The 25447-nt window shown below is 39.3% G+C and overlaps 1 protein-coding gene and 1 pseudogene across 3 annotated transcripts in view; both read right to left on the minus strand.

The window, feature by feature from the left end:
- The window catches only part of LOC118841751 (protein only RNase P catalytic subunit), a 73609-nt gene that overhangs the window by 45140 nt on the left and 3022 nt on the right, over nucleotides 1-25447 (minus strand). For all 3 annotated transcript variants that reach the window (XM_036749340.1, XM_036749342.1, XM_036749341.1), the window contains exons 2-3: nucleotides 22378-23853; nucleotides 5376-5423 (exon numbers count right to left, since the gene is read on the minus strand). In XM_036749340.1, coding sequence (XP_036605235.1) covers nucleotides 5376-5423; nucleotides 22378-23375 — 1046 coding nt within the window. In that variant the 5' untranslated portion in view covers nucleotides 23376-23853. The remainder of the gene's footprint in view (nucleotides 1-5375; nucleotides 5424-22377; nucleotides 23854-25447) is intronic.
- Nucleotides 3482-4422, minus strand: LOC118841124 (annotated as a pseudogene).

Consider the following 25447-nt stretch of genomic DNA (forward strand, 5'->3'; position numbering starts at 1 on the left):
CTTTGCCCATTGTGGGTGGAGCAGTCTGGAAACTGCCCCCTCCTCAACCTTTTCCAGTGTGATTTCCAACTTCATTACAACTTGTTTTCTCCAGTTACTATAGTGTTATTTTCTCAGTTTTCATCCTTCTCAATCTATCAGCTGTATTGGACTGTGTTGACTACCTGCTCTTGGATATCTTCCCTCTGTGGGGTTTTCCTAATTCCCTACCTGTCTGACTACTTCTAAGTCTTCTTTGCAGGACCATCAACCAGACTGTGCCTTCTAACTTTGAGAGTATCTCAACACTATCACAGACCTACTTCTCTCTTTTCTGAGAGACCTCTTCAATATCCAGAGATTTAAGTGCCATCTCTAAGCAAATAACTCATATCCATCCTCCCTCCATCTCTCACCTAGGTTCCAATCCAGCATCAGCAACTGCTCACTGAACATTTCAAACTGGATGTCCTACAGGCATTTCTAACACATGACCAAAATAGAATTTATCTTTCCTTATCCCCAAACCTTCACATTTTCAAACTTCCCTATTTCTATAAAGGGTACCATCATTCTTCCAGTCTACCAGATTATAACTTCAAAATTGTCCATGATCCCCAATCTTACAAACATAATCAATTTTCAAGTCTTGTCATTTCTACTTCCACAACATCTCTTATGCCAGAATAATTCTCTATACTCACATAGCCACACATAGTTCAGGAACTCATCACTTCTTGCCTGGACTATTATAATGGCTTTCTAATTGGTCTCCTTGCCTTTAGTGTTTCACTACTCCAAATAGCTGTCAAAGTCCTGCTCCTTAAGTACACTTTTGACAACTTCATTCCTCTACTGAATAAAATCTAGGGGACTCCCTATTGCCTCTCAGATTAAAAAACTTTATGTCTTTTAAAGCTCTTCAGAAGTTGACTCTAGACTATCTCTCCAGCCTCAGCATATATTGCTCTCCTTTCTTTATTCTTCGGCCTGGTCTTCTCTCAGTTCCTTACTCACAGAAGTACATTTTTCATCTTGGTGCCTTTATACTGGCTGTCTCCCACGCCTGGAATACCTCCATTCCTCACCATCTCAGTGAATTCTTCACTTCTTTCAAAACACAAGTAAAAGATTACCTTCTACTCAACACCCTCAACTTGGTGCTGGCAGACTTGAGTTCAAATTTGTCCTTTGATACTCACTTGCCATGTGACCTTAGACGAATCACTTAACTTCTATATGCCTCAGCTTCCTCAAGTGTAAAATGGAATAATGATAGCATGGGTTATTGTCAAGATTAAATGAGCTATTTTGTAACATGCCTAGCAAAGTCCCTTGCACCACTAGGTTCTATTCTCTATGTATTTACATTTATAGGTATGTTTTCTTTCCCAGGCAATGAATGTAGGGACCATTTTATTTTTTGTCCTGTATACTCTAGCACAGTGGCCAGCACATAGTCAGTGCTTTATAAAATGCCTTTTGATTCATGGTAACATGTAGCTATAAGAATTTTTTTACTTTTTTCAATGCTTCCTGGCAGTTTTCTTTTATTATTATTTTTGGTAATATGGTATTCAGATTCTTTGTTGCTTTGTGTTTTTCCCGACACCAATTGTTCTTCTTTAAAAAAATTTAACAAAATTTTGTTGGTAAAGGTTTTAAAAATGTTGAAACAATTTTCTTCAAATCACATAGATTCAAACACCCCTTACTCCCCACACCTACTCTAGGTCTATGAAGTTCTTCAGGGATAGGGAAAAACTGAGAGAAAGAAAAAAGAGAAAGGGGGTGGTAAGAAGTGGACTGCTTTCCACTTGAGCTACTTCTGAGAGGGGTAGGGGGCAGTAAATTATGGTAATTCAGATGCCTCAACAAGGGGTCAGTAGGAGGAGTGATGGGTAGCTACCAGTCAAGCCAGATGGGAGGGTGCTTCTAGGGATGTGAAATGCTGGTGAGGTTATCAGGTGAATAAAAATTGGCATTCTCAGGGCAAAAGGAAGGTCTCCACCTTGAAGCTGTGGCATTTCCTCTTTCCTTTCTCTCAGTCCCCTTTTTCTCACCCAGTATGGGCTACATCTGCTAACCTGATTCTGGGGAGTGACACACAGACAGAATGGAAAGTTAGTGGCTGTACATGAAAAGTCTATAGATAAGAATGGCTAATATGAAGGAAATGTGCCCCAGGGATTCCTAGGAAGCCTTCTTTGGCATGGATCACAAACCAGCCTGCTTGAATGGGGTAGGAAATGTTTTTTCCCAATGTCCTAACACCCTAAGTGGGCAAAAACTGGGAAGTAGGGAAGATATGGAGGTAGTAAAGCTGATTATGGGAAGGGAGACCACTGGGAGCAGGGGAGTGCTGAAAGTGGCCAGGGCTCTTTCAAACTTGGCAGGACACCCCTAAAGGAGATCCCATAATTATTCCCACAACTCTCTGGTTGAGAACTATAGTAAGAAATCCTCATCCCCAGCTCAAAACCATCAGCTAAGATTTCAGAGGTTAAAAGCTTGAGAGCCTCTGACCTAGGCTGATCCAGACACATTATAGTGTATTTGAGACAGCGAGGTAAAGTGGGAAAGAGTTAGGAGGGAAGGCAAGCATAACTTCAGTAATATTTAATTTTTTTTAAATATAAAGAAGCCATGACAATTTAACTAAAGCATCCTCCCAGGGAGAGCCTCTCCTTGTGAGAAACTGCTTTGTTTGTCCTTCTGCCCCCAGATAAGGTTCTCAGGTGACGCCAGGAAAAGAACAAAGAATGGGCAACTATGATAGTCTTAGGGATTGGAGATTTTTCCAACCTAGGACCCCCTGGTTCCCTGCCCCAACTACTAGTACCTCTGGGATCACTAAGGAGCTAAAAAAGCAGAGGCCTGGCTCCTGGCACAAGTTTCCCACTCCAGAAGGAGGGGTGGGATGCAAAGAAGCTCGATCTCTGGTGGTATGGGGGGAGTGCGGGGAGGGAGGGAAGGTTCAGGTCTATTTGGGCTATAAAACTAATTTAAAACTTGCATGGAGTCAGGCAAAGAGTGGAGGGAACTCAGCCATGGGATCTACCAGCTGGAGTGAGACTGTGAGGGAAAAGCAGTTAGGGACAGGGGTGAGGAGGGGGTCACCTAATATTTGAATCCCCCTTCCCCTACCCTATAAAGATCTTCTCTTTCTGATCTGCCAAGGGAAAAATTAATATGCAAGGAACTCTGGGGCCCTCTGGCTGTTTAATCTGCACTGCCCTCCACCCCCAAAGAAAACCACCAGAACCCAGGGACACCATTAAAACTCAGCAAACTCCCTGGTGTACTTCTCATTGATAAAGTTCCAGATCTCTTCCTCCTTGTAATTCTGTATTTTATTCCTTTTCGGCAGGGCAATTGGGGTTAAGCGACTTGCCCAAGGTCATGCAGCTAGTACATGTGTCAAGTGTCTGAGGCCAGATTTGAATTCAGGTCCTCCTGACTCCAGGGCCAGTGCTCTACTCACTGCGCCACCTAGGTGCCCCCGTCCCTTGTAATTCTTAAAATTACTTGTGTCTCCTGCACCTTTGTACTTTGGTATTAAAGGAGCTTCCACCTGTCTTTGGTATATGGTAATCTGGTTGGTGGTGGTGAACCATTTGAGTTTCCTAAATATATAGACATCATTCCTGAGGTTCCTGTAACATTTTGATGAGGTCCACCTGGAACAGATTCTGAAGCAGGTCCTTTGAGTAGGAGCTGAAGTGAGAAGGGAATCATACTTTCCCAGAGACAATCTTTTCATATATCTACATGGGCTGGTCAGCAAAGAAGTAGGAAGGAGGTGGGGAAACAACAACCCTGTTGCTATCTCATAGATCAGGACATCTAGGGTCCTTGTAACTCTTGCCAAGAATGATCTCAGGAGCCAAGTACTTGGGAGTCCCACATAAGGTCCAGGTTCAGCCTTTCACATACTTGGCAAAACCAAAGTCTGTCACTTGGATTTAGACCTATTGGTTAATGAAAAGGTTCTCAAGCTTCAGGTCTTGGTAAATCAGGTCCAGTAAGTGAAGATACTTAAGGTCAGTTAAATCTAGGTTGCATAAAAACAAGCAGGGGGCTGCATGAACCTTCTGATCCATTGTAAGTACAAGAACATTTCCCCACAGGTACATATGCCATCACAATGTATAGGTTTGTGTTATCCTTGAAAGAAAATTCTAGTTAGTTGAAGACCAGGAAGTTAGCAGCCTGCAGGATATGCTTCTCATTCCTTGATCTGTTTCAGCTTCACCACCTTCTCTTTATCAAAAACTTTCAAAGCAAAATAGTTCCCAGATTCCTTCACAAGTATCACTCAACCAAAGGAACCAGCAGGATGGTACTTTGCTGAAGAATTTTCCATTTCTTGAGGAATTCTTTGGCTTTAGCTAGAAACTCTTTCATGCATTCCAGTTCACTGACCTTCTTGGCAGTGGCCATGTTCCCCATCTCTGTGGTGCTGGTGCTGGATCTGGCCAGGGTCTTTCCCCCACCCTCCCACTTCCCCCACTGCCCTCCCTGTTATTCCCAGCTCCCATATCTCCCTTGAGTTCAGCTGGAAAACCACACAGACACCAATAATTCTTAGACTGTTTCACCAAGCTCATTTGCTTTGACATATAAAAATCTGAGTCTCTGTTTTGACTTTAAAAAAATTCAACTCTATTTTTCTTCCTTTTCTTATTTTTTTCTAATGTCTGAGCCTCTCTATATTCCTCAGAGTACTCAGCTTCAATTAAGTTTTCCTCCATTGTTAAGTTCATCTTTCTTAATTCTTCTAGTAGTTAGTTTATAATTCCAATCTTAGAAATGCCAGATCTTCCTTTAAAAAAATCTCATTGTGATTAGAAGCCAATCTGAAAGTTCCTGCACTGTGTCCACTCTATTTTAAATATATAGCTATTGCATAGTAAATGCTATATGTTTATATATTTAACTATATTATATAAATATTATGACATAATATAAATATTATTTGAAATTATATAAATGCTATATATACTTATGATGATGAGGATGATACTTCTTATGAAGATTTCTACTCACTATTACTTAACAATATTCATTGTACTGGGCCTTTTTATTTTGTTTGCTCATCTCTGTAGTTTTTCCTCTCCTTTTTCCTATGAGGGTTTCTTTTCTTTCCCTTTTTTTTTTTAAAATCACTACTCTTTTTCCAGGTGTCTTTGTTGTCTTCTGGTGGTGCAGGAGAAAGTGGGTTTATTCATATGTACTCACATTCACTACCATACCAGAAACCACAACTCACTTCCAATACTGCCATTACATCTCAATTTCTGTTCTCCCAGGCTTAAAAAAAATTAAGTCAACCATCATGCAATAAATCATGTCTGAAATGAAGATTTTAAAAAATAACAAAAAAGTTCCCTTACCTCTTATGAATGGTGACAGATTTTCCTTTCCATTTTTCCCCAGGAATACTATAAAAGGATTGGCAAAAAAAGAAAAAAAAAAAGAACGGTTCAGATTTATATTCAGCCATAAAATAATAAAGTTCATTTAGAAATTTCCTAAACTTATAACATACTACTAACATGATTAATGCAGTGTAGTGTAAAGAATACTGGATTTGGAATCAGACAACTTCATGCCAAATCCCAGCTCCATTACTTGCTGCTACCTCTGTACCCACAGGCAAGACATAACCTATCCGGGCGTGTTTCCTTAATTTGGTGTGGAAATCAATAGCTTCCAAGGTCCCTTCAAACTCTAAATCTGATTCCATAAGAAAAATTCAAATGGCACTTTAAATGGACAGCATAAAAAAAAAACCAAAAAGCTGCTGCATCGTACACGTTGTTGTTTGTCCACTCTCGTAGAGGATCATGACATCAGGAAAGTGATGCCATGACTTGCACGCGAATTGGACTTAAGTGAGGGGGCGCTGTGCAAAGTCATCAGCCTCTTGGTCCAGTGGCAAGACAAAGATCAGGACGACTGGAGATGGTCCTAGATGCAGTGGAGAATTTGGCCTTTTTAAGTTAAGGTCTTAGTTTGACTGAGGCAAGTCCATTCAATGATTAAGATTAGGCAAGAAATGAGGCAAAGAATGGCCTCTTTCACCTAGTTAAAAAAATAAATAAATCTGGGAGGGGAAGACCCTCAGGATTTTTGGCCAAAGCAAAAACAATTGCTAGTTACATTCACTCTGAAACATAGGAGCCCAAACAAGGACTAACCTGAACAGCTAAATAGTGGATTGTACCCTAAGTATGACTTATTCTTCTCACTGCTTTGTGCACAGTACATAATATGGTGGAGTCAGAATGAGTAAATCTTGGGTTTAAATCTAACACATAACACTTATTAATAACGTGACCACGGACAAGTTAGTTTCCTTGTCTGGAAAATGGTAAAAGTAATGCCAGTAAAAGTATCTCTTTATAGGAAAGAAAGGACTGACCTTGGAGTTAGAAAGACTTGGTGGTCAAAGTCCTGCTTCTGACACAAGCCAACTGTGTGACAAGTTAAATTTTTTAACCTATAAGTTCCTTAGGTAATTTTCTGAGACTTTAGATTACCAATATATTGTAGGGTTTCCAAACTGGAACCCCAGTCCCCAAATAACTAATCACAATATTCTTCATGAGCCTTCAAGATCTCAGAACCATAAAAGATTTAGATCTTCTAGTCAGAGGCAACATGAAGGAATTTCAAGCATTTTTGACAAGACTAGAGCTGAGTATGAAATCTGATATATAAACACAACCACAAGAGTCCACAGAAAACTAGAAAAGTAAATTTACTTGAGCAATTGGAAGGAGCTGTATGATGTTTCAGGACTAACTACAATAAAAAGGAAGAAACCTTTTTAGAACCTTAATGTCCTCAAAGAACACTGAAGGGAGTTAAATAAGAAAAAAAGAGGGCTGGCAGGTGGATAACTCTGTTCTGAGGATTTTAAGGGGAGAGAGAAGGAAGAGTAAAAGGAATATGTTAGTGCAGAAAGGAGGAAGGAGGTAGAACTCGCTATTTCTAATAATTGGAACACTTGAGAATATATAAAAACATGGACATTGGGATAGGGAAAGTGCGCATCAGATGCAATCTTATCTAAAATTGAAAAAGGAAGGTTGAACACATGCACAAAGACAGTCTGGTGTAGAAATATATCCACTTCAACAGGGAAATAAGTTGAATAGAGGAGAGGTAAGGGGTTAATACCAAGAAGCATAATACCAGAATATAAGAGGACAGCCACCAACTAAGGAATGGCTGAACAAACTGTTTCCTATGAATGAAATGTTAATAGGTTATAAAAAAAAAAAAAGGACTGCAGAGGACCCTGGATAGTATGAACTGATACAGAGTGAAACAAGCAGAAACAGAACAATTTATACAGGGTGTTCCTTAAGTCTGGACACATAGGCAAAAATACATATTTTCAAGAAATGAAAAGAATGAAAGTTTCAACAATATTTTTATTTAATTGGAATATTAACAAATAACATCTTCAATATGATTTCTATCATTTGTGATGCAAAGCTTGATGCACTTAAGATTCACGTGAACTCGATGCAATAACTCCACGTTTCCTATGTGTCCAGACTTTAGGAACACCCTGTATAAGGACAATAATATTGCAAAAAACAAATGATTTTGTAAGACTTAAGAACTTTGATGCAATGATGAACCACGTTCCAGAAAATCTATGCCGAAATGTTACCCACCTTCCAAATACAAAGGTAGAGAATTCAAGGTGCACAAAGAGACAAAATTTTTGTACATGAGCATTATGATGGTTCATTTTACTGTTGTATTGTGAATGTATTGTTAATACAGCTTGAAGATCTTCCCATTCATTAACAGGCCCATGTGACCTGTCTGAGTCACATGGAAGCTTGAGTCACATGAGCTTGTGATGGGAGGAGCTTGTTGAAAGGGTAGAGCAGGAAGGGGTAGAACAGAACCAAGAAGAAGTGAGACAGAGCAGATGGAGCTGGGAGAGACACAGAGCAGCAGTGAGTGAGAGCTAGGCAGTGATTTTGTTTGAGGGAAGGCTGTAACAAGAGGGAAGGCTTGGGGATGTTGGTGCCCCCTGCATTGGTAATGGATATAGATTTCTTTGTTGCTATGATGGATCTGGCTTTCTCGTGTTGGGATTTGGTTTTGTGGTATTTGAATAAATGTTTTGGTTTCGCCTTCATTGAAGAGATCTGTTATATTTTACGATTCAGAACTACGCTGGCATATTCATAGCAGCCATAGCCACCGTATTGCACTGGTGCTACAGCTGTCCGACTGAGGGTATTGTGGGAATTGAGAGAACCACACTGACTATCTCTTGACTCAACTCTAGAGCTAACTCAGTTCCCTTTCAACTTAATAATGGGTCTAGTCCAATGTCTGCCTTGTTAGAAAATTTTATTCAATTATGGAAATTGTGAGGAAACTTTATTGCATTGTTTAAACCTAGCCCTCTGTGACTGGGAAGCTGGATCACTTCCACTTGTTGCTTAGGGACCTTTAACTAAGGACCTATGTTATGCTGATCAGATCAGAAGATTGATGCAAGTAGAAGTAAGTGGTCCAGCCTCCCAGTCACAGAGCACAGTTAAAATACTGATGCCAAAAAAAAGAGAGCCACTAAAATATTTTTAAATGCAATAGAACAAAACATAAGGAACCTGACAATGAAAAACAGAGAAGCAAGAGTTTTGAATGTAATTTGTAGAATTTATTATATGCTATAATCATAAAGAAACAATAGAAAGTAGAGACTCATGATTTCATATATAACCCTCTTTTTGTGTTTGGTTCTGCATATGGAAAAGTGCTGGTTTTTTTAAGTTCAAAATTTAAAAAAATTAAAAAGGAAAGACAAACAATAGTAGAGGTATCTGTTATTCATGATAATAATACCTAAATTAATTTACAAATTTGTTGTCATACTCAATCATGATGGAGTTATGATATAAAACCATACAAATCAAAAGCCATCTGGAAAAAGAAAGTTAAGAATATAAGGGAAATAATGAAAAAAGGATAAATACAATATAATAAATAGAAAAGTAATATAATAAATATAATAAGATATAAAAATATATTTAAAGTTATTAAAAAATTCTAAAGTTAAACATTAAAGTTAAAAAATTTCCACATTCAAAGTGGAACAAATAAAGAGTTATGCCACAAAACTTTGCTTTTAGAAAACGTAGACCTCATCTCTATTCCATCTCTGCCCCACCTCAAAACTTAAAGAAAACTAAAACCCTTGTATAAGAGATGTATAGCGAAGAAAAACAAACATTCACTTGGTTGAGGCATAAAATTTTATGACTCATTTTGCACCATGAGAGTTTATCACATTGATGTCAGAAAATAGACAGTGTATTTTATCTTTGTGGTTGGTCATTGTATTAATGAGAATTCTTAGTTTTTCAAAACTGTTTTTCTTTACAATGTTGATATTGTATAAATTGTTCTCTGGGTTCTGCTCATTTCACTCTACAACAGTTCACAAAAGACTTGCCAGGTTTGTGTAAAACTGTCTCTTTTTTTAAGGTGCAATAACATTGCCTTACATTTCTATATTGTGATTTGTTCAGTCATTCCCCAGCTTAAGGGCACCACAGTGAGCCACCTCTTTGTTTCTAGTACTTAAATAAAACAAAAAGAACTGCTAGAAATACTTTTGAACATATGTGGCTTTTTCTTCTTCCTTTCATGTCTTGAGTTAAAGTCTGAGTAGTGGTATTGCTGGGTCAAGGGGTATACAGTTTAATAACTTTTTGGACATAGTTTCAAAATGTTTTCCAGAAAGGTTCAAATCAATTTACATATCAACCAGCACTGTCCCAGTGCCCTTATCTTCTTGAAGTCCCTCCAACAGTTACCATTTATACAATAAATCAAGTCAAATCAAGCCAAGTAGCATTTATTAAGTACTTACTCTATACCATTTATTAAGTATCTACTCTATACTAGCATATCCAGTGCTGGGGTTACAAAGAATGACAAAAATTATAGTTCCTGTCCTTGAGGAATTCTCAGTTTAGTGGAGGCGACAACATATAAGGTATGATTTCTAGCTAAGACTTGAAGGAAGCCAGGAGGTGGAGATGATGAGGAGGCATGGGGGGGCATTCAGTGAAAATGCCTGGAAGTGAGAGCTGGAGAACCTTGTTCAAGGAATAGCAAGGAGGCCAGCACCAATGGATTGAAGATTACATGTTGGGGGAGGGGGGATATAAGAAAACTGGAAAGGTTTGCATGGTGGTGGTGGTGGTGGTGTGTGTGTGGGGGGGGACACGGTATGAACCTCTAGAGGAGAAAGTGAGGCTGGTGACTTTGCACAGCCCTTTCTCACTTAAATCCAATCCACTTATATGTCATGGCGTCACCTCCCTGATCTCATGGTCCTCTTCAAAAACAAAGGAACAGCAACAGAATACCAAAGAGTAATTGATTCAGGAGGTGATATGGAGCCACCGGAGTCTGTTGAGTATTTGTGTGTGGGGGTGACATGGTTGCAACTACACTTTAGAAAAATCACTTTGGTGGCTGAAGTAAGGAGAGACTTCTGATGGGCAGACCCATTATATTCATTTCGGGTTACTGCATTGGTCCATACGTGAGGAAATTAGGGCCTGATTCAGGGTGGTAGAAGTATCAGAAGAGATGAGGAAAATTAGAGAGATGCTAAAAAGATGAGATTGACCAGCTTTGCCTACAGATTGGATACGGGTAGGCAGAGAAAGTGAGGAATGGAGGATGACACCTAGATTGTGAGCCTGAGGGGTTGGGAGGATAGTGGTACTCTTGACAGCACAGGAAGTTTGGAAAGAGGGAAAGTTTTAGCAGAAAGATAATGAGTTAATTTTTGTATGTGATGAATTTAAGATGTCTGTGAAATATCCAGTTTGACTTGTCTGACAAGCAGTTGAAGATGCAAAATAGTAGACAGGTCAGGGCTGGATAAGTAGATTTGTGAATCATCAGCATGCAGATGATAACTGAATCCATGGGAGCTGATGAGACCACTAAGTGAAATAGTATGGAGGGAGAAGAGACGGGAGCCCAAGAGAGAAGTCTTTGGGTCACCATGAGTTACCAGGCATGACCTGAATTTGGCAAAGACAGCTGAGGAGTGTGGGGTAAAAGGTAGGAAGAGAACAAGAATAGTGACAAGTCCTAAAAACCTAGAGAGAAGGGAGTATGGAGTAGAGGGTAATCAAAGGCTGAAGAGAGGTCAAGAAGAATGAAGATGAGTAAAGGGCATTGGATTTATTAATTAAGAAATCACTGGTAACTTTGAAGAAAATAGTTCTGGGTGAAGGATGAGATCAGAAGCCAGACTCTAGAAAGTTGAGCAGAGGAAGTGGAGGTACTGTAATGGTAATCAGGGCAGGATTTTTTGCTGTTCTTCTCTTTTGGGATGCTAAGGCTATCAAGTGCCTTTAATGAGTCTGGCCTTTGTTTGAATGGGGCAGGTAAATTGGGATCTTTTTTGTCTTGGACTGTTTCTCAGTACTAAGACAATCGGGAGTCACTGATTTGTATATAATGTGGTGCTGGTAGCTGAGGAACTTACCCACACCCTGGTTTCCCACACTCTGGATGGTGAGCCTTGAGCCCCCAGGGCCCTGAACAACTGTATTATATACTGGAAGGTTAGCATTTGACTCTTGGGGGTGCACTCATTGAAAGGGTAACAAGCCTCTGGGCAAGCTGCTGAAAAAAAACCCCAGCTTTGATAACCCAGACAGATGCTGGTACTTCTCTGGTAACTAATGTATTGCTATGGATAGGCTGGTTTGTGTTATTTGCTCTGTTTATAATGTATGTTTGTAATTTGTTTGTATTTGCCCTGAAGTTCTGGGGGGCCGATCTTTTCCCCCCGAACTAAGTGAATGATATATGTATATTTAATTAAATTGAGATTGTTAACCCCTTAAAGTTGCTTTCCTTAGAAAAGCAGATCAAAGAATCTGTACTAGCAGCCTTCTGTGTGCTCTTGTTGTTGGTCTTTCACCCCCCAAAACATCAGCTAGCAACTTGTAAATGGCCTTCTCAAGGACTTTAGCCACAAAAGGCAGGAGAGATACAGGATGATAATGGTGATGAAAAAATCAAATAAAGATTGAGGATGGGGTAGTCATGGGCACGTTTGTAGGTAGTGGGAAAACAAATGATAGAGAATGAAGTGGAAGAGTAGGGATGATAGAAGGGGGAAATCTACTGCTAAAGGAGGATGGAATGGGATCACTTGTGCACACAGAAGGGTTTGTGTTGGCAAGGAGATACTGCTTGTTCTTGGTTTTGGGTAGCTATTTACTACACTGTATTCAGGAAAAGTATGTCTATTTTTTTTTTAGTGTTTTTAACAGAAATGTGTTAAGCTTTTTTTTCAAAAGACTTTTCTTATAGATATAATCATGTAATTTCAATCCTGTTTATTAATACGCTCTATTATATTAAGGCTTTCTTAATACTGAAATAAACTTGCATTCCTGGGATAAATCTAACCTAATAATAGTATATACTAGCTTTTATCTGTTCCTATAGCCACTTCACTAATGTTTTCCTAATAATTATTGCAATATTATTAATTAGGGATATTGATCTTATCAAGGCCAATGGATATGAATAAAGAATAAGAATATGAATAAAAATATCTGGATCTTTTCTTATTGTTGTAAAGAGTCTATATAAGAACTATGTGGGCGAGGGGGAGGAGTAAGTTGCTAAAACTTGTTCTATTTTCTTTTCTAAGATATAGTTTTTTAAATTCTCTAATTCTTGTTCCATTAATCTGGGTATTTTTATAATTTATCCATTTACATTGTCAGTTTTGTAGGCATATAATTGGACAAAATAGTTTCTGATAAATGCCTTAATTTATTATGTTTTTTCCTTTTTTATAATAGCAATTTGGTTTTTTCTTTTTTTGAATCAAACTAGCTAATGGCTCATTTATTTATTTATAAGCTTTTAGTCTTACTTATTCAGTTATTTTCTGTTTTGATTTTCATAATTTCTATTTTGGTCTTTAGTTGCAGTTAAAATTTTTCTGTTGTGGGGCAGCTAGATGGCGCAGTGAGTAGAGCACCGGCCCTGGAGTCAGGAGGACCTGAGTTCAAATCCGGCCTCAGACACTTGACATATGTACTAGCTGTGTGACCTTGGGCAAGTCACTTAACCCCGATTGCCCTGCCAAAAAGCAAAAAAAAAAAAAAAAATTTTTTTCTGTTGTGTTTTAATGGGTTTTGTTGTAGTTGTTACTGTTGGATGCCCAATTCATTGATCTGTTCTTTCTAACTTTCAGTGACAAAATAGTTTATGGCTTACAAATTTCCTACCTAAATAGGGCTATATCCCAAAGGTTTTGGTATGTTATCTCTTTTGTTGTTTTTTTGGCAGGGCAATTGGGGTTAAGTGACTTGCCCAAGGTCACAGAGCTTTGTCAAAGGTCTGGGGCCGGATTTGAACTCAGGTCCTCCTGACTCCAGGGCCAGTGCTCTACTCACTGAGCCACCTAGCTGCCCCTTATCTTTTTTGTTTTTGATGACAGGGAAAACCTCGAAGTGATATCACTGAAAATTTTGAGGATGCTGAGAATTCCACAGATACAGGAGACTTTGGGAAACTTCAACTAGTTGAAAGATGAAAAATAAAGAAACCATCAGATATTCTTGTAACTCCCATTGATAATAACTTCAATTGGTAGAAAAATTGGGTGATCCTAGCAGTGTCTATACTTGTGGGTGTATCATTGCTATACATTGAACACTTAGCACTTTTTTAAAAAGCCAAAAAAAGAGGACAAATTTAAACCAGGAGAAGCCAGTTTTTACTGTATACTTTGCAAGACAAAAGCCAATTTCATATGGAAAGAGACCTTTAAGGTCTCTTTCCTACTACTAAAACCCCAAAAGTGAACTATCTTTCTACATATATCAGTAGTGTGCATTTTCTAAGTATTTTTAAAGTTTAGTTTCTCTTTTTCCATGCACTATCACTTTTATTTTTTAATATACCAAGCAGCTGTTACATTTACTGAATGGTCTTAAAAATTAGATTTTATGCATCCATCTGTGTTTATACAAATGAATCTCTGATATTTAAAACGTTTCAAAAGTGCTTCAACATATTACTCAATTTAAACCCAAGCAGTGACTACTGATGCCTTGCTCTAAAAAAGTTCTGGCTCCTATTTTTTGTGACATTATCTTAACAAAATAATCTATTATGGTACTATTATCAAATAAGTTTCCTTTTCAGTTACTTTATTCACCACCAAGTACTCTTTAATCCAGGGACACTGGTCTCCTGTCAATTCCTGAAACAAGACACTCCATCAGCTCCAGATATTTTCTCCAGCTGTCCCCCAAGTCTGGAATGTTCTCCCTCTTCAACTCTGCCCACTGACCTCTTTGGCTTCCTTTAAGTCCCAATTAAAATCCCATCTTTTACAGGAAGCCTTTCCTAATCATTCTTAATTCTAGTGCCTTCCTTTGGTTAATTAGTTTCTATTTATCCTACTTAGAGCTTATTTGTACCAAATTGTTTTGTGCGTTGTCTCCCTGATTAGATTGTGAGATCCTTGAGAGCAGGGACTGTCTTTTGCCTCTTTTTGTATCCCCAGAACTTAGCACAATCGTAGTAGGTGCTTGACAAATGTTTATTGACAGATTCCAGGAAATCAAAAATTCTAGTAGTCATATTTAAACACTTTTAAGACTTGTTCTTGTATGAATAAAATAACAGTAAGAGGAAATGGCCAGAAGAAATTGACACTGACCAAGGATCAAACAGAATCTGCTCATAAATCACAAATGATTAAGAAAATATCATAGATACTCAGGCTGCTAGTACTCTGATTTCTCAAGGGTGGAAGATCTTCCTTTGGGGATTGCTGTTTTGAACACAAAAACCTAGATGGCATTTACTCTTATTTGGAAGGGCTGCTTATCCCCTAATTTTTCTTAATAAGATCTGCAATCTGCCTTTTGCAGTTTTTGAATACTAATTTTTGAAGAAACTTAGCTACCAAGTAATGAATGATAATTAAAATTGATCAAACAGAAACTAATGACTCCACAAGATAGCAAGAAACACTAAAACAAAGACAAAAGACTGGAAAAGTAAAATAAAGCATAAGGTATCTCATGGCAAAAACAACAGACCTGGAAAACAGACCAAAGAGAGATACTATGAAAATCAATGGATTACCTGAAAGGCCTAACCAAAAAATGAGCCTAGATATTAATACTTCAAGAAATTAAAAGAAAACTGCCCATCTATCTTAGACCCAGAAGGCAAGGTAGAAACAGAAAAATCTACCTATCACCTCCTGAAAGAAACCTCAAAATGAAAACTCCCAGGAATATTTTAGCCAAAACCCAGAGCTTCCAGAAAGAAGTAAAAGTACTACATGCAGCTAGAAAGAAAGAATTTAAGCACCAAGGAGCCACAGTATCACACAAGATTTAGCAGCCACTGATGAGGGCAGTCTCTGGGAACCCCTTGAACCCTTGAATTCTCCTTGAATCTTCCCACTTGATCTAGCCTTGGCCTGAGGCTATAACCATTAAGCCCAAATGCCTACCTTGCCCAGTCCTCTATTGTCCAGCTGTTTCCCACCCTTAATCCTGTTTCCCATCCTTAATCCTGATCAAAATATCTATACCCTAGCTCTGTTACCCTAGCCCTTTATGGTCTGTCATTTCCATATAGCCTTCAGCTATTTCCCCCACCCTGGAGTCTGACCTCATCCTTAAGTCCCTCCCTAGACCCCTCTTCTGGTCACCCCAGACCACCCCTCAATCCCTCCCACAACCTTTGTGTATATAATCTCCATCTTGCCTCCATGAAGGTGGTCAGATCCAATCTAGCTCAGACTGATCTGGCCCTTTTTTCCTTACAGGCGCGCAAGGGGTGGGATCTCTCGGGGCAGGCTTATTTGGCTAACTCTTAATAAACTTTATCTTTTCCCTTGGCTGAGAAAGCTTGAGTCGAATTCTTTCGGCAGGACCCGGCGTGTCGGTACTTTGGGGTGTCGAGCACCTCTCACCCCAAACCTTCATCATTTATGGTTCCCTGACCGGGAAGCACTGCTAATCTCAAGTTCTTCTCCAGCCAAGACTGAAGGTATGTGAGCCTCCCCCTCCTCGCTCTCCAAGCATTTTGGGTGTGCTTCTTGGGCCTGACCTCAGCAGGTCCCAGTGGGTCGGACAGCCAGACTTATTCCTTTCTTCCAATTTGTTTTACCCTTAAAAAACCTTCATCAGACCTTACTATCTCCAAGCAATTACTGTCCTATATCTTTCCTCTCTTTTTCAGACAAATTCCTTGAAAAAGTTGCACATACGTACAAGCAGTCTCTACTTCCTCTTCTCTAACTCCTCAACTTTTGTAGTCTGGCCTTTAATTTCATCACTCTGATGAGGTGCTTGGACCCTAATTCTAACATTTCTCCTTAGCCTCTGCTTGGGTGCCTGTGCCTGGACCCCAATTCCAAAACCACATCCAGCCCTAAAATCACATCTCTTCCTAGCCTCGAAATACTGTCTCAGGCAGTTCTTCTTCAGTTCAAGGGCAGCATGCCTTAGCAAAACAATTCTCTCTCCTCCTGATACTACGGCCAGCTGCACCTACAGAATTTATTGGTCCGACTCCCTGTGTACGTGCTAACTGGCTGTGCACTGGGCCATAATGATATTTATTACTTACTGACCTTACTGATATGTATCCTAGACATAGTCAAATGTATACTCCCTTACATTCATATTGTCTAATAAATGCCACATCGGGTCTCTTCTGACCTTTCTAGATATTAGCACCCTCTCTTTGACATTACCTTGTATTTATTTTGAATATACTCCTCTCAAGTGTAGGGACTTTTTTTACTTTTTTTGTTGTCTCTATATTTTATCACAATGTAAACAATTAATCAATATTTACTGAATCAAAGTGAATTGGGAAAATGCCCACAAAGACTAAATCGCAATTCCACATTCCCTCAAAAGAGAAATTGCTAATGATATCTATCTTACAAAGTTGTTATGAAACTCAAATGAGATAATTTATTAACCTTAAGGTAAGAGATGAATGTTAACTATTATGACTAATATTCCCTGACCCTCTCCACATCTTTCTCAGTAGTATTGCATAGGAAGCAGCTGAACTGAATTGCCTATACTAAGTTGTCTCATAACCTCAATCTCAAAACCTTCCCACATCACTCCATTCCAGAGTAATCTCTCCTTTATCGGTATTAACATTTTTTACTGGTACCCATCAGCTACTGTTTATAACAATTAACTCTCTCATAGTGCCTTATTAATTCTCTCATACTGTTTAACTTTCATACGCTTTTTCCCAATAAGCATATATGCTCCGTGAAAAAAGAAACCATCTTATAGTTCTTGTAGTCTATCAATATACCTAAGCACTGTTTTGAATATAGTAAACTCACTAATTAGTACTACTTCAAAGGTCTGCCTTAGGCTACCCTGCCCAAAAGACAAAAAAAAAAATAATTCCCATTTCCTGAGCTAAAATATGTAACATGATTGAAAATCCACAAAACAGAGAAAGCAGCAGGGTACAATATAAATCCTTTAGTCTGGCATCTAAGGACCTCCACAATCCAGCTCTTATGTACTTTTCCAGTTTTAACTCATGCTGCTACATACCATGAAAACTAGTCTAACCAAACAGAAATATTAGCTCCTTTCTAACCTATTACAAAATTGATTTTCCATCTCCCCTGATTCCCATTTCTTGAATGTACTTTCTCTTTATTTCTACCTCTGAGAATCCTTGAATTATCTCAAGATTCAACTTAGGTACCACCTCTTTTCAAAAGCCTTCAGTGACCCCGCCACTTTGTGCTCTCTCCTTCAATATAACTTCTATTATACATGGATGCATAGTGCATATACGGTAGAAAGTAGGCACCATGAAGGCCAGGACTGTTATTTTTGTCACTGTACAACCAGGGCCTACCATTGTGAACTGCACATACTAAACATTTAATTGTTGAATCAAAAGGATAATCTCTTTTTAAGAAGGAAATAAACTAGTATCAGACAAAGCAAAAAAAAAGATATGAGCAGATTTTTTCAAAAACACTTTTTTTGGGTAAGCACGGACTAGAGTGAGCTCCGTACCCGAGTCCCTCCAAAAACCTATAAAAATGGCTCTGAACCAATTCTAGAACGGCAGAACCCACAGAACAGCAGAGGGAAGCAGGGCTCCAGCCCAGGACAGCCCGGATAGTCTCTGGGTGAGCTCTATTCCACACGGAGCTGGGAGCTGGGAGCTGGGAACGGAGTGGAGCAGAGCCCAGCCTGAGCGGCGTGGACGATCCAGTCCAGAAGCCGGGCGGAGGGGGCCCTAGCGCCCTGAATACGTGAGCAGTTACCAGACCCCTCGACCCACAAACACCAAAGACTGTGGAGAAGGTTAGTGGGAAAAGCTGCGGGAGTGGAAGGAGTTCGCGGTTCGGCTTCCAGCCCCGGGGGCAGCGGAGGTGGGGCAGCTACAGCTGTTGTTACTTCCGGCTCCAGGCCCACCTGGTGGGGGGAATTAAGTGGCGGATCACAGCAGGGGTACACAGCCTGCCGAAGATCTGAGCCCAGTCTGGACTGGGGGTCCTTGGGGAAGGAGGAGTGCGGCTCTGACAGAGCTGGCACCTCCCCCCCAAACGTAGAACATAGAACTCTGTAATCTACAAGCAGTCATACCCCACTGAAAAACTCAAGGGGCAAGTTAGTTGGTTGGGAATATGGCCAGGACGCGAAAACGCGCCCAGATTCAGTTTCAGACTTTGGATTCTTTCTTTGGTGACAAAGAAGACCAAAACATACAGCCTAAAGAAGACAGCAAAGTCATAGAGCCTACAACCAAAGCCTCCAAGAAAAACATGAACTGGCCCCAGACCATAGAAGAACTCAAAAAGGATTTGGAAAAGCAAGTTAGAGAAGTAGAGGAAAAATTGGGAAGAGAAATAAGAAGGATGCGAGAAAACCATGAAAAACAAGTCAATGACTTGCTAAAGGAGACCCAAAAAAATACTGAAAAATACACTGAAGAAAACAACACCTTACAAAATAGACTAACTCAAATGGCAAAAGAGCTCCAAAAAGCCAATGAGGAGAAGAATTCCTTGAAAGGCAGAATTAGCCAAATGGAAAAGGAGGTCCAAAAGACCACTGAAGAAAATACTACTTTAAAAATTAGATTGGAGCAAGTGGAAGCTAGTGACTTTATGAGAAATCAGGATATTATAAAACAGAACCAGAGGAATGAAAAAATGGAAGACAATGTGAAATATCTCCTTGGAAAAACCACTGACCTGGAAAATAGATCCAGGAGAGATAATTTAAAAATTATTGGACTACCTGAAAGCCATGATCAAAAAAAGAGCCTAGATACCATCTTTCAGGAAATTATCAAGGAGAACTGCCCTGATATTCTAGAGCCACAGGGCAAAATAGAAATTGAAAGAATCCATCGATCGCCTCCGCAAATAGATCCCAAAAAGAAATCCCCTAGGAATATTGTTGCCAAATTCCAGAGCTCCCAGATCAAGGAGAAAATACTGCAAGCAGCCAGAAAGAAACAATTTGAATATTGTGGAAACCCAATCAGAATAACCCAAGATCTGGCAGCTTCTACATTAAGAGATCGAAGGGCTTGGAATGTGATATTCCGGAGGTCAATGGAGCTAGGATTAAAACCTAGAATCACCTACCCAGCAAAACTAAGTATCATGTTCCAAGGCAAAATATGGACTTTCAATAAAATGGAGGACTTTCAAGCTTTCTCAGTGAAAAGACCAGAACTGAATAGAAAATTTGACTTTCAAACACAAGAATCAAGAGAAGCATGAAAAGGTAATCAAGAAACGGAAATTGCAAGGGACTTACTAAAGTTGAACTGTTTTGTTTACATTCCTACATGGAAAGATGATGAGTATGATTCATGAGACCTCAGTATTAGGGTAGTTGAAGGGAATATGCATATATATATAGGCATATATATATGTTTATGTATATATAAGTGAATGTGTATGTATGCATGTATCTATGTGTATATGTATGTATGTGTATGTATGTGTATATATATATATATGTAAAAGAGAGAGAGCAGACACAGGGTGAGTTGAGGATGAAGGGAAGATAGCTAAAAGAAATAAAATGAAATTAAGGGATGAGAGAGTAACTTACTGAGAGAGGGAGATAGGGAGAGATAGAATGGGGTGGATTATCTCCCATAAAGGTGGCAAGAGGAAGCAGTTCTAGGAGAGGAGGGGAGTGGGCAGGTGAGGGGGGAATGAGTGAACCTTGCTCTCATCAGATTTGGCCTGAGGGGGAATACCATACATACTCAGTTGGGTATCTTACCCCACAGGAAAGAAGAGGGAGGAAAATAAAAAAAAAAAATAAAAGGCAGGGGGATGATGGAGTAGAGGGCAGATGGGGGTGGAGGTAATCAAAACAAACACTTTGGAAAGGGGACAGGGTCAAGGAAGAAAATTCAATAAAGCAGGATGGGTTGGGAAGGAGCAAAATGTAGTTAGCCTTTCACAACATGAATATTGTGGAAGGGTTATACATAATAATACATGTGTGGCCTAGGTTGAATTGCTCAACTTCTTAGGGAGGGTGGGTGGGAAGGGAAGAGGGAAGGGAATTTGGAACTCAAAGTTTTAAAATCAGATGTTCAAAAACAAAAAAACTTTTTGTATGCAACTAAAAAATAAGATACACAGGCAATGGGGCGTAGAAATTTATCTTGCCCTACAAGAAAGGAAGGGAAAGGGGGATGAGAGGGGAGGGGGGTGATAGAGGGGAGGGCTGACTGGGGAACAGGGCAACCAGAATATACGCCATCTTGGAGTGGGGGAGGAGGGCAGAAATGGGGAGAAAATTTGTAATCCAAACTGTTGTGAAAATCAATGCTGAAAACCAAATATGTTAAATAAATAAATTGCATTAAAAAAAAAAAACAAAAAAAAAAACACTTTTTTTAAAGACTCCATTAACAGCCTTTAAAAAGGCTCCTTCATTCCATACTCCCACCTACCCTGATGTCTCAACTCTTGCACCCTGGAGATTATTTTAAAGCCAGTGAAAGCAACAGAAAAAAAAGGGGGGGGGCATGCAAGAAAGAGAGGAAGAGAGCTATGAAAAGATGGGAAAATCCAAGAATAAAATCTCTAGTTGCAGATTCTTAAATGGCTTAACTCTTTAAATATTCTACTTTCTGTCCAGTTCAAAGCTGTTCCAACAAAACACACTGAAATTATGACATATAATCATGTAATTGTGAAGTGCTGAGAATAGAGACAATGGCATGCTATTGTTGTACCAGAAGCGAGTGAGACACTCCACAGAGTATAAGTTTTAAATGGAGAATTTATTAGCCAGCGGCCATTCGGGGAATTCATCCCAAATCAAATGGCCTCGTTTTGAAGTGAAAGTGTAGTTTATATAGAGAATACAGGGTACAGTGGTTAATTATCTCTTGAAATGTCATTTTGCAGACTCAGCACGCCTGTACTTTTTATGACCATGATAAAAGGAACCTCCTTAATAGATTGTAGATACAATATATCAGATAGCTGACAATGTGTCAACTGAAATTACAACCCAGGATCTCTGTGTCCAACTTGCCATAACTCCCACAACAAGGAAGGCTCAATATAAGGCAGAAGTCATACGATTCAAGATAATGTCTAGGGCCCAGGCTTTCATCCTTAATGGCCATGGACAGACCAAGGGATGTTCCAGCTCAGTCTGTTGACATAAGATAGAGACATCTTGGAGCCCACTCAGTTAGACAAAGGAAGATCGTTAGGCATTAGGCTTTTCCAGGTAATTAGCTTACATTCCTTGGAAAAGTCTTAGGGGCCCAGGACACTCGCCAAAGGGCAGGAACTCAGTCTGTTTTTTTCTTATGCAAGACTGGGGTTTGCAGTTAGGGGCTGGGGGCAGGGTTTTTCTAGCAACAGCTGGCTACTCAGGTATCACACTATCCTAGCCACTGAAACCTTTGAGGAACCTGAGAAACTCTAGAAAAAGTTCCAGCCAAATTCTACTTTCCTTTTCCTCTCACTCACTCTAAGCAACTGAGCTTAAAAATAAACAAAACAAAAATTAACCACCTTTAAACTCAAAGTTGGATGAACTTGATGAAGAGAAAGGAGAAAAAGGTGCAAAATAAATATTTTTCTTTCCTATTTAGAAGCTAGAGACTATCATAGTTTAGGTTTGTTACTATTACTAAAAACAATTAGGAGATGCAGGAAATGAGAAATCTAAATACGATAGATAATTATAACGAACAACTACCAAAAAGTACTACTTAGTTCAGGGTATAAATGGTATATAAGTGCTTTTTTTTTTTTAAATCACAACTTACCTCTCAAACCATTCTTTTATACTTTGGGCAAAGGGTTCAGTAGGATACATGTGATTGTGTCTTAGATATAAAAGGATGTCGAAGAGTCTTCCTTCAAATTGATTATTCTTCATACCTTTTGCAAAGTCAAAGAAAGCCTGAAAAGTTTCCCAATTAGGAATTATTCTATGATTAAGCATTTCAAGGTACAGATTCCAAGCTAAGTTTACTTCTTGGTGAAGAAGAGCTCCTTTGATACAATCACCATAATTCTTTTTTGAAGGAGACATGATTTTTTTGATGCCTTCTAAGAGGATCAGGGTCTCTCTCCACTTATCTGAATAGATTAATCCCCGGATGAGAAGAGAATAACCTTCAGGTTCTAGAGTTCTGTACCGAGACTTTATAATTTCATAGACATCAATAACCTCTGTTGTCTGGCTCTGAGAAACACACAAATTCAAGTACGAAACAAGTAGCTTATATCCCACAATACCATTATTTTTCCTGGCTACCCAAGACAGCAGGGATTTTGCAATATCTATAGAGCAATTATATTTGATCATCTGTGTCATCATCCAATTTTCAAAAATGTCTTTTTGTTCAGAATTTTCCTTTACTTTCTCCCATTCTTCTGAATTCAAAGGTTTTGTTGGGAGTAACACTGGGCTACTTAAGGGAAAACAGTGCTGTTCATCTTTCTTATATCCAAGCATCTCTGATTTCTTCTTAGCAGTTCCAGCTGAAAACAAGGGATGAGGGGAAACAGAAAGCTCTTGCTTACCTCTGTTCTTACCCCTCTCACTACTACATAAGGCCTTGGAAATCAGCAATTTAGTTGCTTTGGTATTTTGCAGAAATGCTAAAGTAAGAGAAAAGTATCTCTGCTGTTTCTTACTAAAGTGAAAATAGGAGTATAAAACAGAGAATGTTTGGTTCCGGGGACTTGGTCCCTGATACATTCTGTTCTTCCAAAGCATCTGCAAACTCCGACAGAAAGACAAAAGGTGAGTCATCATGCAGGATGGAGAGAGAGATCCAGGGACTGATTAAATACAAGAACACGAGGATAGGAAGAGGATTGTGAGGGGATGAAACGGGCCAATTTTGAGAAGAGAAATTTTCAGTTTTTCGATGAAAAACAAGTTTAAGTCCTTTCTTTGGAAGGAGAACACTAATATTTAACTGCAGGTAAGGGTGATTTCTCTCTAGGCACAAAGAGGCAGTTATATCCAATATCTCAGGCAGGGCACTCTGCTTAAAACTGAGGTTATTCTAAGTACTGCAGTTCAGAGGTTCACAGGATTGTAGACTTAGAGATGCAAATGGCCTTAGAAGTCATCTAGTCCAACTCCTTCATTTTACAGATGAGGAAACAGAGGTCCAGACAGGTTAAATAACTTTCTGAAGGTCGCACAGTAAGTGGTAGATCATGATTTGAACCTAGGTCTTCTGACTCCTAATGACAGCTATTTCCTTATAAGTCAGTCAGAGAACCTAAAAATGAAAAACACAAAGCAGAATATTAGCACCCCACCCAGAACCCAGGCAAACCACAGCAATCTTACAAAAGGCTCAACTCAAGCACTGTGATTATACTCCTCATTTCTCACTTGGCTGTGCTGCTTTAGAACTTCTCCCAGTCCCAGTAAGTTCATTACTGTGATAACTTCATCATTTTATGAGCTCTCATCAACCCTGAAACTTCACCTCACCACTAATCTCAACTTCTGATTGGAGGATGGGGCTATGAAATGCCAAACCTCCATTTAATGAGACCTCTGCCCAGACATCTCTGTATTCCTTATCTTTGGGACTTCTCAGACAAACTTCTCCAGTATGTCCTTGAATGGGCTACTACCTTCCTTCCCCTCTACCTGTTTTCAGCTTCCTTTTATGTGTTGTCTTTCCCCATTAGATTGTAAGCTCCTTAAGGTCAGTGACAGTCTTCTGAATTTGCATCCCCAGCCCAATGCCTGGCACATAGGTGCTCAATAAATATTTATTGCTTTTTTGTTTGCTTGTTTTTTGCTTTTTTTGGCAGGGCTAATTAGGGCTAGTGACTTGCCCAAGGTCATACAGCTAGTAGGAGTGTCAAGTGTCTGAGGCCAGATTTGAACTCAGGTCCTCCTGACTCCAGGGCCGGTGCTCTACTCACTGCACCACCTAGCTGTTCTAAATGTTTACTGTTTATTTAAAGTTGGGGAAGCAATACAACAGACCTTGTTTAAGAGCTTGGAGTTCAGTCGGCTGGGTGGGGGGGGGGGGAGGAGATAATAATACACACAATACAAAGATACAATAGTGCAAAGATAATAATAACTAACGTTCATATAGCGTTGTAAGATTTACAAAACACTTACATATATTACTTCATCTGATTGCCACAGTAACTGTTACACTGAAGGAGTGCCACCTAGGGGCCCACTGACCTTAAAAAAAAGCTGTCACTTGAACATCCCATATGGGATCAGACAGGGATTTCCACAGTCAACCAATCAAACAGTATTTATAAAGTACCTACTACATACCAAGAACTAAGCTAAGAGTTGAAAATATGAAAAGAATTAAACAGTTCCTATTTGCAAGGAGCTTATAGGCTAGAGGGGTGAGTGGGAGAGGAAGACAATATAAAAAAGGGGAAAGGGAGACGAGACAGATAACAAGTACATATATAAGTGCATACAGAATAAATATAAAGGGAATAAACGCAAAGCGTAACTACAAGATTGTCTGGGAGAGTGAAAGACTTCATAAAGTTTTTTGGGCTCCACCTCTAAGAGAAATTATGTGAGGTAGAAGTAAATCGAGAGTACATTCTAGGTATGGGGAAAATAAGTACAAAGGCAGAGATGGGAGACTGAATGCTGTCACTCTATTTTACTGAAAATCCATATTTTGCCTTGGAGCGTGATATACTCAGTTTTTCTGGGTAGGTGATTTTTGGTTTTACTCCTAGCTCCTTTGACCTCCAGAACATATTCCAAGCCCTTCAATCCCTTAATGTAAAAGCTGCTAGATCTTGTGTTATTCTGATTATGTTTCCACAATATTCAAATTGTTTCTTTCTGGCTGCTTGCATTATTTTCTC

This window comes from Trichosurus vulpecula, chromosome 3, assembly GCF_011100635.1.
Source record: "Trichosurus vulpecula isolate mTriVul1 chromosome 3, mTriVul1.pri, whole genome shotgun sequence".
Taxonomy (NCBI): Eukaryota; Metazoa; Chordata; class Mammalia; order Diprotodontia; family Phalangeridae; genus Trichosurus; species Trichosurus vulpecula.